Raw genomic sequence first — 17,867 nt, forward strand, 5'->3', positions numbered from 1 at the left:
TATGGACTGGGGTGCTCCTAGGAACAAGGGGAGATCTGACCCAACTCCACAAGTCTCCTCCAGCTGGAGGAACCTCTGGGGCTGCTGCCCAGTCCCAGAGCATCCTACAGCAGGGGGAGGCACCCGGAGGTGGGTCTGGTTCCTCTTCCCCACCCCCCACACATCTGTGCAGAGGATGGACAAGTCCTGTCCCTCCCTAGCCAGAGCTAGGAGCCCCCTAGGTAGACCCCTAGTTATGGTAAACTGATACTCTTGATGGGTCAGTGACTTACTTTTAGTTCAAGCTACTGCACACTAACCTTTTTCTTAAATTAAATGTAGAACTCCAACTACAACCTAGTTGCTTTCATAAAAAAGGGCTAGCTGTTGTGGGTTGTTTACTGTTACAAGTGCAAGTGGATTATTTTTAAACTTATTTGAGAAGTTAACATTTTTTTGGCCACACTAAATAGTCAATACCTTAAAGATAAGGTAAGGCCCAGTTTCAGTGGGAAAGATATTGTGATCAAAACCAAGTATGAATGAATGCCAAATCTTTTCCTGAGAAAGTTAGTCTGTGTTGATATTGAGCCTATGCTTCTGTGTGCATTTAAGGTGGTAACTCATGCTAAAAATTTAAAAAGTTAGTCCCAGTAGGTCGTATGTCACAATTTCTGCAATGATGGGTTGTGTGTGTCCTCTAGTATTCCAATTCCCAGTTTGTTTTGACTGCAGCCTGTGAAGGAATATCTGAGTTGCTGCATCAAGCTTTATCAGCTGCACTGCATCATGCCCATCTATCTTCTTCCTCTAGCAGAAAATGGTTTAAAAAGATCTTCCCTCTGTACTTATTTGACAGCTGTTTTGGCTTTCCATAACTAGTGCCTCTCCAGTTCCATATTCTTGAGAGTTAGAGGCATTTGAATATTGTAGGCATAAAATGAATCAACTTTTGCCTTGTTACCATAGATACGCAGCAGTCAAAGCTGTTATCTTAATGTGACTAAGAAAAATGTGAATCTAAAAATTTGTTGGCCCTGGATAAAAAAGTACACCTCTACCTCAATATAACACTGTCCTCGGGAGCCAAAAAATCTTACCGCGTTATAGGTGAAACCGTGTTATATTGAACTTGCTTTGATCCACCAGAGCGTGCAGCCCCACCCCCCGGAGCACTGCTTTACCGCTTTATATCCAAATTTGTGTTTATATCGGGTCACTTTATATTGGGGTAGAGGTGTACTACATTGGATTTAGGTTTTCATTATTCTCAGAAGAGAATATTCTCTTAGTTATGTAGTTATAAAGATGTTACTTCTGTGTAGTCTCATTCTTTGATACTTATGCCATTGAAGTATCTGGATTTTAGTTTTATTTAGGTCACTTAAATATATGACTTTTAAAAAGTAATAGATTTCTTCTAATCTGAACAGTATGTATATTTTTTTCTGTTGCCTTTTAACAGTGTCAGCAAAATATTCTAAGTAATTAAAGTAGTCTTAGAACATATAAGCACAACAAATAAACAATTTCCCTTCACATAATATTTAAAGAACTTGCAACTTTGATGGCTGACTAATTTCCCTTGTACTAAATAATTTGGTGATTTTCTACAATTGTAGGAAGTACGTTATAATTATTATATGGGTCATCGGACATCAGGTCAGTTGAAGATGCAGACTTCACCTGCAAATACGAAGCATACATTTGTGATAACTGATTCTTCGAAGGATATGTTTTCAGCAGTTCCCCTTCTGTCCTCACCTCCCAAAGTGAAAGATGCACAGAGAATAAGAACACAAAAATTACAAAAAGGAAGTTTTAGTAACACTAGTTTTTCCAGTTCCAGTAGTTACAGATTCAGCTTTCCACCTGTGAACTGGAATTTCTCTGAATTGAACAGTGACTTGAAGTTATTTAATGGAACAAGATCTCCGGAAGTAAGCAAACTAACCTCCCCATCAGAAAATTTCAATGGCTTGGTAATAAAAAACAAAGTAAAAATGGCTCAATCCTCACCTGTTCCCATTTCTGCAAAAACACTAGCAAGTCCTAGCACTTCAACTGGCTTACCAGAATCAGCAACAAAACCTGTTCCTGTTTCAAAACCCACCTTTTTAGGTGCTCCCACACAGAGCCTTTCTGCTCAACATTTTATCCCCAATTCGGGTAATAACTCAACCGTATCCAATTTAAATATGGCTGCAGCTACATTTTTCTTCAAAAAAGAGAAGAATAATTCGGTTTTCCCCATTTTTTATGTGGGAAGGGGGGATACTCAAGATGAAATAGGCAATCAACATGGAAATTGTACGAAGTTTAACTCTTCAGCTTTAACTGAGGCTAAAGCTGCTGCTGCCTCTACAAGTCCTAAACTAGAGTCATCAGAAAGTGGAAAGCCAGTTTTTTCATTTACCTTTAGCAATTCAGAAAGAGATTGTTTTACAGTATCCAAACTCAGCAATTCATTGAAGATTTCACCATTTTCCAGCCTATCTGAGAAGCCAGCTGAACAAAGTACAATATTTCAGACCAGAAAAGAGAACGTTTCTGTAAGCAAAGACGTAGAATATAACTGGCTAAAATCTCCTACAGTAGTCCCTCAGGAGCAGAGTACCAGTACCCCAGATTCCACTGCTACTATAGCCTGTACTACATCTAGTAGTGACACTGGAAAGAAAGATGTTTCCAAGACCCAGCCTTTCCCCTGTAATAACATATTTTCCTTCTCATCCAATAATTGTATTCTGGAATGTAAATCTTCACCTGTAATCTCATTTGAAGGCACTGTCAAAAGTACTTCCAACTCACTATCTTCCTCCTCGATGCTGTTTTTATCTAATAATAATAAAAGTGAAAAAATGAAAATAGAATCAATTGACAATGCACATCCAGTTGTAGAAAAATCTACACCTCCAATATGTACAGTGGCCATATCTAAACTTACAAGTCCGAAGTGTAGCAATTCCTTTTTTTCTTTTGACCTATCTATGAAGACTGAAACTGAAGACACTCTTGCTCAACAGAATTCTTTGTGTGGTCCGGCTGTAGTCAGCTCTCTATTTTCAACAGGCCTTCCTAGTAAAGAAAGTAATGTATCTTCCACTCATCCTAGTGTTGCATCAACTAAACCTCAAATAGATGTGAAAGTTGAAGATAGTTTAAATATTGCTGAAACCTATAAGTCTCACCAAGATTTAGAAGAGATTTCTAGGAAGGAAGATGAACTTGACACTCTGCAGTTACAGAACGCAACTTGTCGAACTCCAGTGACATGTGATGATGCATTTTTAGGAGGCTCGGCACATGCAGTAGGTAAAGAACATGAAACACTAAATCATTCAGATTCTGATATAGAAGAGCTAAGTCAGGCATCAATGTCTAGTGACTGTAGTAGTGCATCAGAATATTTTTCGGTTGCAGAAGACAAAACAGCTAGTGAAAAAACAGGTACATGCACCATAGAGAATGAAACAGAAGAGAATTCCCTTCAAGGTAAATAATACTCAGATATCTGTTTAGATATGTTAGAACTAGGTAAATGTTTCTACTGAAATATATATCCAGTTTAAAAAGAGGTGATATTCTGGGTGTTTTTTTCCAGAGCTCTTTGTGTTTGCCATGATTCTTAAATGGGGTCTATCTGTAATAGGAACAACTATCACAATCAACTAGAATTCAAAAGAGAGTAGGGATACTATTTTTATGGTACAAACTGATAAAACTGAATGTCAACCTCCAAAACGTCTTCCATTGTTAGAAATCATTTTTAACCCTAAATTCTATATCCTTATGAAGGTTGAAGCTGGAACTGTAGTTTCTTGCCTCTCCACCGGTTACCCCAAAATGTGGACCTAAATCACTCTCATTCTGGCCTGCCTATAACCATAAACCAATTTTTAATTTGTTCTGTCTAAATGGGTAATAAAGAGGTGGCTTGCCCGAGAGGAAATGCCAGGGTTTACTAGTGGGTTTGTCTCTGGCCCACAGAGGACTCCCCAAAGCAGACTAATTCTGCTAACCCATGGGAGGACACGGATACAGCCTTCTGCTCAAAGGATTGACAATACAAGCAGCAATTGTTCGAAAACAGTGTCATTTATTTAAAGGAAAATAAGCAGTTAACAATACATTCAGTAAAGCAAGAAAGAATACACTAATCTATTAAGACATAGTAAACCACTATTAAATCTTAATTAGAAATCATATAAAAGTGGCAAAATAAAATAAGATACAGACAGCACAGAACACATAGATACGTAGACCATGTAGCAGTTATAATGTACAAGGGGGTCTCTATGTACCTTGAATTTTACACCTTCATAAAGCTCAACCAGTTAATAAAAAGACTGTATATGTACAGGGAAGCATTACAATGTTACACATTAAAACACATGGAGATCTCCAGTTCATATGTATGAAGCCTACATGTAACATTACAGTATAATCCTAAATTTGATACAATATAGCATACAAAGCTTCTATATATAGACATAAGAGAACATCACAGTATTACATATTAATGAAATAGTTACTAGTTAACACTAACATCCTACCAGCATTGGCCAAAGGGTTGCAGGATGCGTGTGGTGGCTCTCACAAATGCAGGCATCCAGCTTTATTTACAGGCACACCCAGTTATTCCTTAAGATAAAGTATAAAAATCAGATTTACACTCCTTCACTATAAAATGCCTCTGTATTGTCTTTGCTCCTTCTGCTCTGTCTGAAAAAGCCTGTTGGCGCTGTTGCTGCTGCTCCTCCAGTTGGTGCCTTGGACTCCTGCTTCAGGCAGTTGCTTCCTCAGCTTGTTCTCTAGAACCTTCTTTTTCTGCCTTCACTGTTCTTCAGTCTTGTCTGTTCTTATTCGTCTCGCTTCTCTCTCACACACACCAGCCTGCTGACTGTCAGCCTTATATTCAGTTTCTGGCCTTCTCTGATTGGCTGAACTAGTATAATTAGGCAGGGAAGATCTATGCTAATTTCTGAACTTGAGAAAGCAACCAGTCAGCTTCATCTGTCATTCAAGCTGGTTGATCCTCCTCCTGAGAGTTCTTTGCTATTAGCATAGCTTTTCCTCCTAGCCTTTAGTTCTCTTGGAATATGCTGAATCATTCCCCATTGAACTATCTAATCCTTATCTCCTCTCAGTCAAATCTGCTTCCATTTTGAGGTTTCTAATAGGAAATCATTGTGGCTGCCATTTCGGATCTTTTTAGCTCTAAACTATCAATTATTACTTGCCTAAAGCCTTTAATTCTGAAATGAACTACTGTTTTAAGCAAGCTAAAGCACTGTGATACTGTCACCACACATTGGTAGGTTAATTTGGAGATGTGATTTTTTTAAAATGTTTTAAACTCCTCTCTAGCTGTTTTTCTGCATGTCTCTGTCCTGTGTGCAGTAGGCTGCCACACAGGATCAGAGCAACTTAATAAAAACCTTCTTGTATTGGCAATAAAGATATGGAATGATCTTTCGCTGCATCTTGACTGTTATCCATGCCATATTATTTAGCATAAATTAAACATACAGTTCTAAGCCATTTTATTCCAGTAATAGAACATTTAGATTTCTTCCATGCTTTTAAAAATAAAACCTCTGAATTAATATTCAAAACTAGTTCTTACTGTTAGTGTATGTTGGAGAACATTGCTTACAATTTATTAAATACAATCCTAAATCAATAATAACACAGTAATTTTGAGAGAGCTGGTGATAATGAATCTTTGCATGATGGGCAGAGATTTCCAAATATAGAGCAAATCAAGTGTTGGGGGAAAATAAATTCTGAAAACAGAAAAACCTACATAAATTAAAGGTTAGTATGACAGCAAAAATGGTAACAATGGCTATGCTGCATTAAATCGCCTAATGAGGAAGGATTAATCAGGTGAATTTTCAGATTGTGAAATATAATACATACTAGAGATAAAAAAAATCAGTCCACAGTTACATTTGATAATTATTGTCAGATATACTGCCACCTCCAAAAGAATATTGCTACTCTCTTGTAACTATGGTAAAATAGTATGAGGCTTAACAGCCCTTCCAAAATCATAATTCTGGATATTCTTGATATCCCTATACATGGCCAGTTCCTTTTTTGAATCTTGTCAAATTCTTGGCCTCAACCGTTTCTTGTGGCAAAGTTGTTATAAAAAATTACTTCCTTTTATCAATTTTTAATTAGCCACCTTTCAGTTTTGTTTAATCTCTCCTTGTGTTTTGACTGGAGAGTATAGAATTTCCTGATCTATCTTTTCTATACCATGTATTATTTTATATATTTATCACATGCCCTCTATTAATCTTTCTAAGATAAAATCCCAGTCTTTTCTGTCTCTTATGAGTTTTTTTTTTCCCATACCCTGGATTATTCTTGTCATCCTTCTCTGAATCCCCTCTAATTCTGCAATATCCTTTTTTGAGATGGGGTGACCAGTATTACACTCATCTGCTGGCCTTGTTTATGGAAAGCTACAGTCTGAAGTTGCCACAGGATAAGAGCTGATCATGGAGCTAAAGGACTGAGAGCATGGATGGACTGGGTCATGTATATATGGAGGGTGCTGGCTGAGGCCCCTATTTGGTTCAGGGCTCCTCAAATCATAGAAATGGCCATGTCACTAAAATGTCATATAACTGCAACCTATATGATTTATAGACCTAAATATTTACTAGGTAGATCAGAATGTTTCTGCGATAAAATATATTGAAGAGTTAATACATACATTCAAAAAATTAAATATGTATTGTATATCTCTCTTCACAGGACAAGAAATTAAGTCTACATCCATACAGAACAGTTGGTCAGAAATGTAATTGAATTTTCTAGAAACATTGGTCTTAGAAAAATCTCTTGTTCAGTTTACAGTAACATATTTATCATGCTCTGTTGAATCTATGCTGTATGTATATGCATCTCCAGATATTTAGATTAGTGAAATGTGGTTTTTACTCTCTGAAAAGGTACATTCTAAAACCACCAAACTGCTAAAATAGGGCTAAAATAAAGTATGCCTTTTAGTAAAGACAAACATCTAGATTTGAAAGGCTTTCCTTTCTGACCTTGAGTGATATATTGAATATAATCAAGTGTAGCAAGTTATTTTCTGTAATAGTTCCTAGGTGACAAGAAGGTGGTGTCTTTGCATAAAATGTTTATACTTACAAAATTTTAGACAGTAAACGGGATATCTAAACAAATCTGTCTTATCAGAATACATAGTTAATGGCCGAAGTGATGACATTTCTTCTTGTGATTTAATCTTTTGATCAGTTTCCCCAGGTTCAGTTATTGATCTTTACTGACCTCTATAGAGGAAGCAAGTATTTGAATGCATTGTTAAAGGCAAAATTTTAGTTATGGTAGTTGTTACTAATTAAGAAACATAACTTTTGATATTCTCTGCTGTATAAAATGGTACCAAAACTCTTCCCAATAGGTATATGTAATATCTTCTGTACCACCACTGTTTTTATCCAAGTTTTATGCTGAATTAGGTCCAACAAAGCAGTGACTTTTGTAGTAATGTCTTCAGTACCACCTGACATGGTTTTTCTGTGGCAGAGTTCTTGGCTCATCCATCATCCTGATACTAATATTATGCTGTTCTCATTGCCTTCATCAATAATTAGAATTCTAATGCCAGCAGTTGATGCTGTTAGAGGTTGGGATTCAGATTTGTTCTTTAATTATTAGTGTTATGCTTAACTTGTACACAGTGTATAGGAAAGAACACTGGAAATCATTTTCTATCTGATCTTTATAGCATTGTGGATTTATTTGCTTATCTGTTAGCACCGGTGTCAGTTGCTTAGTATATCACCACCTAATATATTAAAATATTTAAAACCATTAGAAGTAAATTGTTCCAGTCTGTTTTGTCTTGTAATTTAATTACACTCAGGTGGTTTGATTTGAGTTTCTAACTTTAACGGTAACATGCTATTGCTCATTTAGTTTATATATAGGCCAATATGTGTGGGTCCCCATTAATGAAACCAAAGACTTTTTGTATGTGAAGATAGTTCTAGAAATTTGAATTTATTTTTTTTTTGCCATGGCAGTAATGCTAGTGGAAGTTAAAGTAGACATTTAGTAGACAGCAGGTGCACTTCTAAACTGAAATGATCCCTGAGTTGTAAAGCATCTTATAACAAACTACCTCAGAGACCCAGCAGGGAGCGTGATCCATGTGAATGGCTCCTGAAAGTATATGGTTAGGTGTAGTATGAAGCAGTCCTAAATGTGCTTGGAACAGAATTCCAGCCATGACAATAGGTCTTTTTCCTTTTTAAGTCTTCTGAGTGTGAGATACAGGTAGACAATGAAGCTTAATTATAGGGAGAAGCATCCATACTGTGCTAGAAAGAACAACTCTGAATTGTTCTGTGACTTAGGAGCTAATTGGGTGCCATTGATCTGAAGTCAATGACAGCTCTTTTTTACTTCAGAGGTATAGGCTCACACTGAGAATAAATTGCAGGATTGGACTCTAAGCAAGCAGATCCTCTGACTTCAGACTACTCCACGAGGTCTTAATCGTCCTTTCATTCTCTCAAATGAATAACCCTCTCTGCCTGGATGCTACTATTGAAACGAAAGTAATCCTTTTTTGAGAACATAGCAAAAACCTAAATATGCTAGAGGAGAAATTTCACAGAAGCTCTTGAACATTCATTCTATAGAATGATTTTATTGGTGACAACATACTGCATTCCTCTTCCATGCTTTCGCCTTTTATTATGTAATACTAACAACTTTTCTGCAGATCTAATAGATTTGTGTAGTGGTGTTGGAGAAACTTTTTCATTCGTCTTAGTCAAGAGCTACATTGGTGATTTCTCCTCTAAACCAGAAGAGCATGCTCATATGATAGCCACCTATTTGAATGTTCATATGGAGTGCTATGATAAAAGGATCAGTTGGCCGTCCACTCTGTGTATTCTAATACACTAGTAAAATACTATTCTCTTCAGAAAAGTCATTCTTACAGGATTGAAGCAGTAGCATTTGGACTTCTGTTAGGGCTGGTGTATGTTGAGAACATATTTTGGCGTAGCTACTTCTCTTGGGGCTGAGAAAAATCCACACCCCTGAAAGACATAGCTATACTCACCTTAACCCTGGTTACTCGCAGAGAGATGGATTACCTGTGCTGATAGGAGAACCCCTCCCACTGGCATAGGTAGTATCTACACTGAAGAACTACAGCCATTGTGCTGTTGTAACATTTCAAGTGTAGACCAGCCCTTAGCGCTTATTTTTAAGTTAGGGAAAGTATGATTTCATCCACTCTGTCAGACTTAAATGGGGTATTAAGTACTTTATCTGGTATGGATGAGCTAGATAAATTGAACTTTGCACAAGTTAGCCAATGCCAAGCAGCCATTTTCATAGTCAAACACCAGTTGTCTTTTACTATACTGTGCACATCAGCAGTAATTGGTCGTGCGCTAGCTGTATCTGTCTTCTTCCTTTTTTTCAGTTCACATCTCTAGTGTGGATTTTTCAAATCAGTCAAGATTGAACTAACTGCTACCCTTGCAGCCAATGGGGGTTGTATCATTTATTCCAGTGGTTGCAGTAACAGGCAGTTACTGAGCCCTTTTGAAAATCCCACACTAAAGCACTATTAATTGTTAATGAGAACTAGGCATCCACATTCCTAGATGCCTTTAAAAATCTCAGCCTAAAGCTTTAATAATATCTCCACCTCCTCATACTCTAGGCTACAAACCATTCTCTGTTTCTCTTTAGTAATTTTAAAGAGCGCAAGACTACTAGAGTGATAGCTAAAGCTTTGTTTCACTGTCCTTCCCTGAAATTTGTTACAAGCTTGGTTCCACTTTTGCTTTAATAATTCATAATCAGACAAGAACTTATTTAGGATCCACTGCCAAGGTTGATAGGCCCCAACTTTATGTATTTAAAAAAATCATTGGATTAAGACAATATGGGACTTCTCAAAATCATCCTAATAGCTTTAAAAAAAACCCATGTATTCTTGTGAGGGACCCTCCCACTATCTAGCCTTGTCTTTAGACAAACATAAGAGTGGCCATACTGGGTCAGACCAAAGGTCCATCCAGCCCAGTATCCTGCATACTGAAGGTGGCCAATGCCAGGTGCCCTAGAGGGAGTGAATCTAACAGGTAATGATCAAGTGATCTCTCTCCTGCCGTCCATCACCACCTTCTGACAGACAGAGGCTAGGGACACCATTCCTTACCCATCCTGGCTAATAGCCATTAATGGACTTAACCTCCATGAATTTATCCAGTTCTCTTTTAAACCCTGTTATAATCATAGCCTTCACAACCTCCCCAAGCAAGGAGTTCCACAAGTTAACTGCGCTGTCTGAAGAACTTCCTTTTATTTGTTTTAAACCTGCTGCCCATTAATTTCATTTGGTGGCCCCTAGTTCTTATGAGAACAAGTAAATAACTTTTCCACATTCACTTTTTCCACATCACTCATGATTTTATATACTTCTATCATATCCCCCCTTAGTCTCCTCTTTTCCAAGCTGAAAAGTCCTAGCCTCTTTAATCTCTCCTCGTATGGGATCTGTTCCAAACCCCTAATCATTTTAGTTGCCCTTCTCTGAACCTTTTCTAGTGCTAGCATATCTTTTTTGAGATGAGTGAGACCACGTCTGTATGCAGTATTCAAGATGTGGGCGTACCATGGATTTATATAAGGACAATAAGATATTCTCAGTCTTATTCTCTATCTGCTTTTTAATGATTCCTAACATCCTGTTTGCTTTTTTGACTGCCACTGTGTGGACGTCTTCAGAGAACTATCCATGATGACTCAGATCTTTTTCCTGACTCATTGTAGCTAAATTAGCCCCCATCATATTCTGTGTATAGTTGGGGTTATTTTTCCCAATGTGCATTACTTTACATTTATCCACATTAAATTTCATTTGCCATTTTGTTGCCCAATCACTTAGTTTTGTGAGCTCTTTTTGAAGTTCTTCACAGTCTGGTTTGGTCTTACTAAACTGCTTGAGATAGTTATCTGCAAACTTTACCACCTCACTTTTTACCCCTTTCTCCAAATCATTTACCATTTATTCATACCCTTTGTTCCCTTTTAACCAGTTCTCAAGCCATGAAAGGATCTTCCCTCTTATCCCATGACAACTTAATTTATGTAAGAAATCTAAGTACTCTATGTCCACTGGATCCCTCTTGTCCACATGTTTGTTGACCCCTTCAAAGAACTCTAATAGATTAGTAAGACATGGTTTCCCTTTATAGAAACCATGTTGACTTTTGCGCAACAATTTATGTTCTTCTGTGTGTCTGACAATTGTATTCTTTACAATTGTTTCAACTAATTTGCTGGGTACTGATGTTAGACTTACTGGTCTGTAATTGCCGGGATCACCTCTAGAGCTCTTTTTAAATATTGGTGTTACATTAGCTATCTTCCAGTCATTGGGTACAGAAGCCAATTTAAAGGACAGGTTACAGTTTTGTTAACTGGTATAAATCTGTACTTGTTACCTGGGGTTCTTTCAACCCAAAGCTCTTGGTAACTTTACTCTGTGCAAGGAGGTGTCAGGAAATAAATCAGGGGAGACACGGCCATCTGATAGATGGCTGGCACAGACAGGACAACACAAGAGTGCTTTCACTTAAAGCTAAACTTTACTAGTCTCAAGCACTTGCACACATCCGCAACAAGATTAGTAAAACACCCCCAACCCTTGATAATTACTAAAGCTGAGTGTGGCTTTTGAGTGATACAGCGGCAGCCCGTCTGCTGCTGGGGAACACAAGATGCATTCAGAGGGAGAGGCCAGTCCTGAAGAGTCCCCCAAATGAGTCCCCTTATTTATACATCAGTAATAGAATGACTTGTCCCTTAAAGAAACCTTGTTAAGTAAACAGTTTAAAGCAAGAGGTTCCTTCTGATTATTGATTAACCAGGTGTGGGTTTTTCCAGAACTTGCATCCTTGAGACCTCAATAGGCATTCCTGGGGCATATCCTACTCTTTTAAAACACATGTATCAGCAACTTCAACACAGTTCTTATCAGTACACGGGGTCAAGCTGCGCTTTCGGTGGCACCCAAACCCCCCTCCCCTCCTGCCTTGGTCAAGCTGAGACTTGCTTTTAACAGCTTGCTGACTAGGCTGTCTTTAACAATAAGCCATAGTGGTTTCAGGCACTTTACTGGTTTGCTAAAGTCTCCCCGTACATACTTGGATATTCTGAAATTAAGTATTTACATAAAGGGCTATGTACCATTTAAGTGGCTGCAACTATTTGCATATGTGTGTGGGTAGATATGGCCAAAGTCTACCTGCTGATACACAGCACAAGCCTGTGTGAACAATTTGCTACTAGCTTTAGTGCTGCCTACTTTTAAGATACCTTGCAGCTGTCATGCAGAATCTTTTTGGAGAATAGGGATGCTCCAGCATTGTCTTAGGGTTGTGTCTACAAGGTCATAGGTCAGATAAGGCAAGCAAATCAGATAAGTATGAAGTCAGTATGCATAAATTAAAGGCCATGCCACTTGACTCCTGTGTGAGAACATCCTCACAGCAGTTTAATATGCTTTATTTAATGTAGAATGACTTGTGTCCCCTGTAGACATCTGTTAATGACCGAGAGTGAGCTACAAGTAGCTGTTCCTAGAAACTTTCAAGTGTAAAGGGAATTGACTTTATTTTTAATAGACGCTTCAGAAAACTCTGGTTAAAACATAAATTTTAATTTGAAAAATGATACAATTGTCTAGTTACATCCTTTGTTACAAAAACAAAGTTAAATCTTAAGCTTAACACATCTGTTTTAAATTAAACATCCAAAGTATAGTATGAGCTATAAAATGAATAATTTATATTTATAATTAAAAGAAAATGGGCCAATTCTTTACTGACTAAAACCTAATATTTATTGTAATTTGTATTCTAAGTGTGTTTGAGAATGAAAAGCGAGTAGAGGATAAACACTCAAGTTAAATTAGCTGCTAAAACTATTTTTTGTCCAGGTCTTCTGTCCAGAAGACTATATGTTACTGTCATTTCTTCAAACTTTACAGAGTATGTGATGCTCAGACTACAGGTTTGCACTGTAGCTTTCACTCGGTTGTTGAAATGCAACTACAACATTGTCATTTGGATCGTCACAAAGTTCACCTAAGGATGTTCAGTTTAAAAAAAAAATTACCTTGTTAAAATTGCTTGAGAGATATAAAAAGATATACATTAAAATTCTGTTTTGTCAGTACATATGTATACCATAACCAATTGCTTTAATAAGTGAAAAATCTTTGAGTAGATTGTAAGCATCTCCTTCATTTAACCTAGTAAAGGAAAAAAAAACTCAAATTATTTTAAAGGGTTATTAAAAAGAAACTTGTTACACTACGCTACAAATCCTCTCATTGCTCCCAGCTGGTAGGCAAAGTCCAGAGTAAACAGACACCCCTTGTTCCAGGCCACAAAGATCAACAAAGTCTAACTTTAATTAATAGAAAATTAATTTCAAAATTGAGAGCTCATAATTCAGGCAAAACAAAGTAGCTGACTTAGTAAGATTATACATATTTACATAATCATGCTTAGCCTATTAAAATATTCAAAACAATCACATTAGAAAAGAGTAAAAATATGTCTGGGGAAAGTAACAAATGCATTAAATAACTAACTTTATTGGATAGAAAACAGCTATTGGAACAGCATGCAAAAGCAAAGCAATCTAAACTGTAATAAGTGGAATTCAGACCAATTATGTTGTCTGCATTGGGAACAGAAAGAGATCAAAGACTAGCTGTTTTGTCTATAGGCAAATAAACTGAATTGTACAGAAAGGACTTCAGGTTATTAGTGCAATACTCCATGCAGGGGGCTGGAAATTTTGTAGCAGCTTCAGGTAAATTAACATTTGTGATGTTTCAGTACACCTTTCTTCATTTCTGTTGATATAAACTCAACTAGTTGTAATGCCCCATATTTCCGTTTTCATTGTGTTTTAGAATTTTGTATAGAAAACGTGAACACTACCATAAACAATGTACTAAGCATTTGTCAAACATTTGAAGATGGATCATCTGTAAGGAGCTAGCAATCAAAAGACAGACAAGTATACACAGTTTAGGGGGAAAACAGGTAATTTTTGTACAAGTTAACTAGATTCACTATAGGCAGCAGGGGAGAAATAAGCCTATCGGAGCAGACTAGTTGACATGGTAAGTTAGTGTGTGGGGCAAGTCAGGGTGTGAATCTACAGCATGCTAGCTTGCTGTGCAGTCAAGTCCCATGTTGGTACTGGTACAGTGTGCCGTAGCAGGGCCCACACAGGTTACTACTGGTAGCATGCTGTAGCGTTGCACCTTGGCTTAACAACACATTAACTGTGTAGACCTTAAAGATGGAGAAAGGAGATGAGCTTAGAATAGCTGTACTATATCTATGAGGCTGCATGACAGAGTATGGAAGTGACTGAACGAGAAGCTGGGATCAAGGCAGAGAATGGATCAGGCAGGAGACTTTGCAAAGCTTGACCAATGAGGATAAGTTGAGAGAGGTAAACCAAACTTTGAAGGCAATGACAAGAAACTTAAATGTGATAAAAGAGCAGACAGAGCCAGTGGAGGGATTCAAAAATATTCAGAGGCGAGTAATCTGATCAAACTCACAGGTAAGGAAGATGAGTTTAGCAAATGTGTGTTGAATGCACTGATGTGGGCTGTGTGTGTGATTGGTAGGCCAGAAAGAAGAGTGTAGCAGCAGCTGAGGAAGAAAACAGTGAGGGCCTAAAAGAAATTTGGCTATGGGCAGCGGAGTTGAAAACAGTGAACAGCGAGATCACAATGTGCATTGTGTGACAGCTCCTGGAGACCAGTTAAGTTGATGTAAGCAATGCAGTGTCTACACATTGACGTAGCAGACAACTTACATCAATGGAAGGAACACTCTAGTATAGAAATGAACATTGTTAAGTTGACGTAAGCTGCCTTACATCAACATAACTCTGTAGTGTATATCAGGCCTCAGTTGTCAAGGGAAGTTGGAAATCTTAGCAGTCTAAAAGGAGATGAAGATAGTAGGAGCATTTGGTGCTTGGGTCACACTGGGAGGTGATGTGCATTTGTAGGCGAAGTACAGTAGCCACAATTATTGGAATTGAAGTTGTCATTGGCAGTTGACATTTAAATTGCCATTTTTAGGTTTTACAGCTAAAACACTACTTAAATGAAGAGGGCTGTTCACACTTCTGACATTGTCTGCAGCCGCAGCAAGTCACTGTTCACATTTGGAAGTTTGTAACTATAAATACCAGAAATGTAATATTTTAATAAGGAAAAATTCTATGCTACTGGGTAATCATGACAAGGGATCCTGTCCTATATTTTGTGACTGTGCAATTGCAGGCAGTTAACTTATGCCATGTTCAAAAGATATTCAGCCATTATGACTTTGCAGCAAAGTATTCAAATTAAACAAGAAGTACGTACCAGTTATCTGTTGTCAATGCAATCAAGGAGCCATGTTTAAAAAAAGTCAAGGGAATAAGCATTCAGTGGCATTCTTCTTCCTTGATTATAATATTTCTCCAACCAACACAGAGGAGCATTTCTGACATTAACACCAATTGTATGCAAGACCGCCTGAGAAATACAGTACATCAATTGTTTTTCACATGTTTGTATTTTTATACTTTTGGTGTGTCACTAATTACTGTATGCAATCTAGGATTTTAGATCTATTGCTAAAAGGAGTTGCATGACTATAATCTGTGCCACTCTGAAAATTTAGGATCATGTTGTCTGTGGGTCGATGTAGCAGACCCTTTGCACTTGCAGTGTTTCAATTTTCATTTTCTATGTTGAAGTAGCTGGGGTTTTGGCCTGTAACTGATATATCTTCTGAGCTCTATAGATGGCCACAAAGGCCCTGTGCTGTTGCAGTAGCTTACATGGCAGCGTGACTCTGGTCTGCCCTAGACTGCTCTCTCAACATTCAGCACTACCTTATCCATGAGATGTTTCTGAATTTGGGGTGGCTTTTGACTCATACAGAGAATGTGTTCAGATCTGTCTGAAATGGGCTGAATATGAATTCCAAACTCAAACACCTTGAAACATGGAACAGTTTGGTGTTGGGCTTGTATTTCATGCTCCCAATTTCAGGAGCGTTAGGAGGTGGGGATTTACTTTAGTCTATTATAGAAATAGGGGTCCTGATGTAGCCTGGGGATGGTCCTTGCACTGGACTGCACACTAAAGGGAGACAGCTTGCACTTCCTATATGTTGGGATTGAGTAGGGTTGCTGTGACAGTAGACCTAACTTATGCCCTGACTGCCATAGCCTATAAGCCTCATAGCTTATGTAAGAACACCCCCAGCTAATGCCTTTTTCCACTGCCAACTTATTCTGTAGTTCCCTCTTTAGTGGAGGTCTTCACTAAGCGTCTTTATGCCTACTTCATAATTGGTGCAAAGGGGCCATAGAAGAGTTAAGAATTCCCACTCCCCCAGAATGAAATTCAGATGCAGAACATAAGAACGATCCTACTACATCAGACTAAAGGTCCATCTAGCCAAGTATCCTGTCTTCTAACAGTGGCCAATCTCAGGTGCTTCAGAGGGAATGAACAGAACAGGTAATCATCAAGTGATCCATCCCCTTCTGATTTTTGAGACCCTCTCTACAAAAAAAATAAAACAAAATAAAAATTACTTCATTAACATTCTCAGCATCAAATAAATCCTGGTCAACGGTTCCAGACAGGCCTGTGAAAGGTGGCACAGAAGCTATGCTTTTGGTGCTATTCATCAAATGAGATGTCAGTTCAGAATTATCACGTTCTTTGTGTAAAATCTTATAAGAACAAATTTTAAAATGAGCTTGTGAAGATATTATTCACAAGTGCCCTTTAATAATCAGTGCATTTTAAAAGCAGTTAATTTTTTTCATAAACATCTCAATTAGTGTGGAGTTGTGTGCAAAGTATAAATCTCCCTAATGCTTCAAAAATTAAACCTAAGGTATCCTGTGTCTTGCTAAAACTGATTAAGACTAACCATATAGTTGATTTTTTTTAAACTAAAATTAGCCACCTCAACTTAAATATTTTTTCCTGCTACCTTTAAAAAAAAACCCTTTAAACTAGGGTCAAAATAATAGTGGACGTTAAACACACTGAAATATTGAGAAAATGGTTGTACTACAGGGTCACTGAAATATCTTTAAAGAGATATGATTGCAGTTCCTATAGTGAAAAGGGGGTCCCAAGGAACAAAGGAACAGCTGTTTCTGAGATGATTAAAAAGAAGCCTGGTGAAGGTATCAACTACAAGTGTCAAGGAGAGGACAGCAATAGCAAAAAGGGAGGAGAGGGTCAGCAACAACAAAGACGGGGGGACTGGAGGAATGGAACCTGCAGAGGGTGGTACTGAGGCACTGATCCATTGTCCATTTTCTTCAGGAGGCAAAGGAGAAAAAAAGAATCAAGCTTTTTTTTTTATTTAAAAACATTATTGACAATACAAAATGGATTACATACCATAAATATATATATATACACATGTGCATATACCTCTCTATATACTTATAGCTATGAACTTTAACAATTCCAATGTTGCAAGGTACTGAGCACCTTCCTGATATGCCTTTAATTATGGTGTGTGCGTGTGTGTGTGTCTACACACACAAACACACACACACACAGTTTAAAAGGTTCCAATTGTGGTTCAGCTAGACTTTTTAACACCTCATGGAAGCAAACAGGATGAGAGGGCTTGTGATCTACAATATGAGCATTTACTTCAAATATTTTTAAACAAATGGAAATTCATACCTACCACAGTCTAACAAATAAACTTAATCTCAGGAGACTCTTGTAAATAAAT

General features: G+C 37.6%; 1 protein-coding gene across 3 annotated transcripts in view; it reads left to right on the plus strand.

Moving 5' to 3' along the window:
• LOC123370901 (serine-rich adhesin for platelets-like) overlaps positions 1-17,867 on the plus strand; it is a 74,985-nt gene that overhangs the window by 10,808 nt on the left and 46,310 nt on the right. For 2 of the 3 annotated variants that reach the window (XM_045017809.1, XR_006579612.1), the window contains exon 8: positions 1,602-3,474. In XM_045017809.1, the coding sequence (XP_044873744.1) occupies positions 1,602-3,474 (1,873 nt within the window). Of the gene's footprint in view, positions 1-1,601; positions 3,475-6,753; positions 7,838-17,867 lie in introns of those variants that run through there. The other variant, XM_045017808.1, reaches the window with a different exon arrangement.

Source organism: Mauremys mutica, chromosome 5, assembly GCF_020497125.1.
Source record: "Mauremys mutica isolate MM-2020 ecotype Southern chromosome 5, ASM2049712v1, whole genome shotgun sequence".
NCBI lineage: Eukaryota > Metazoa > Chordata > Testudines > Geoemydidae > Mauremys > Mauremys mutica.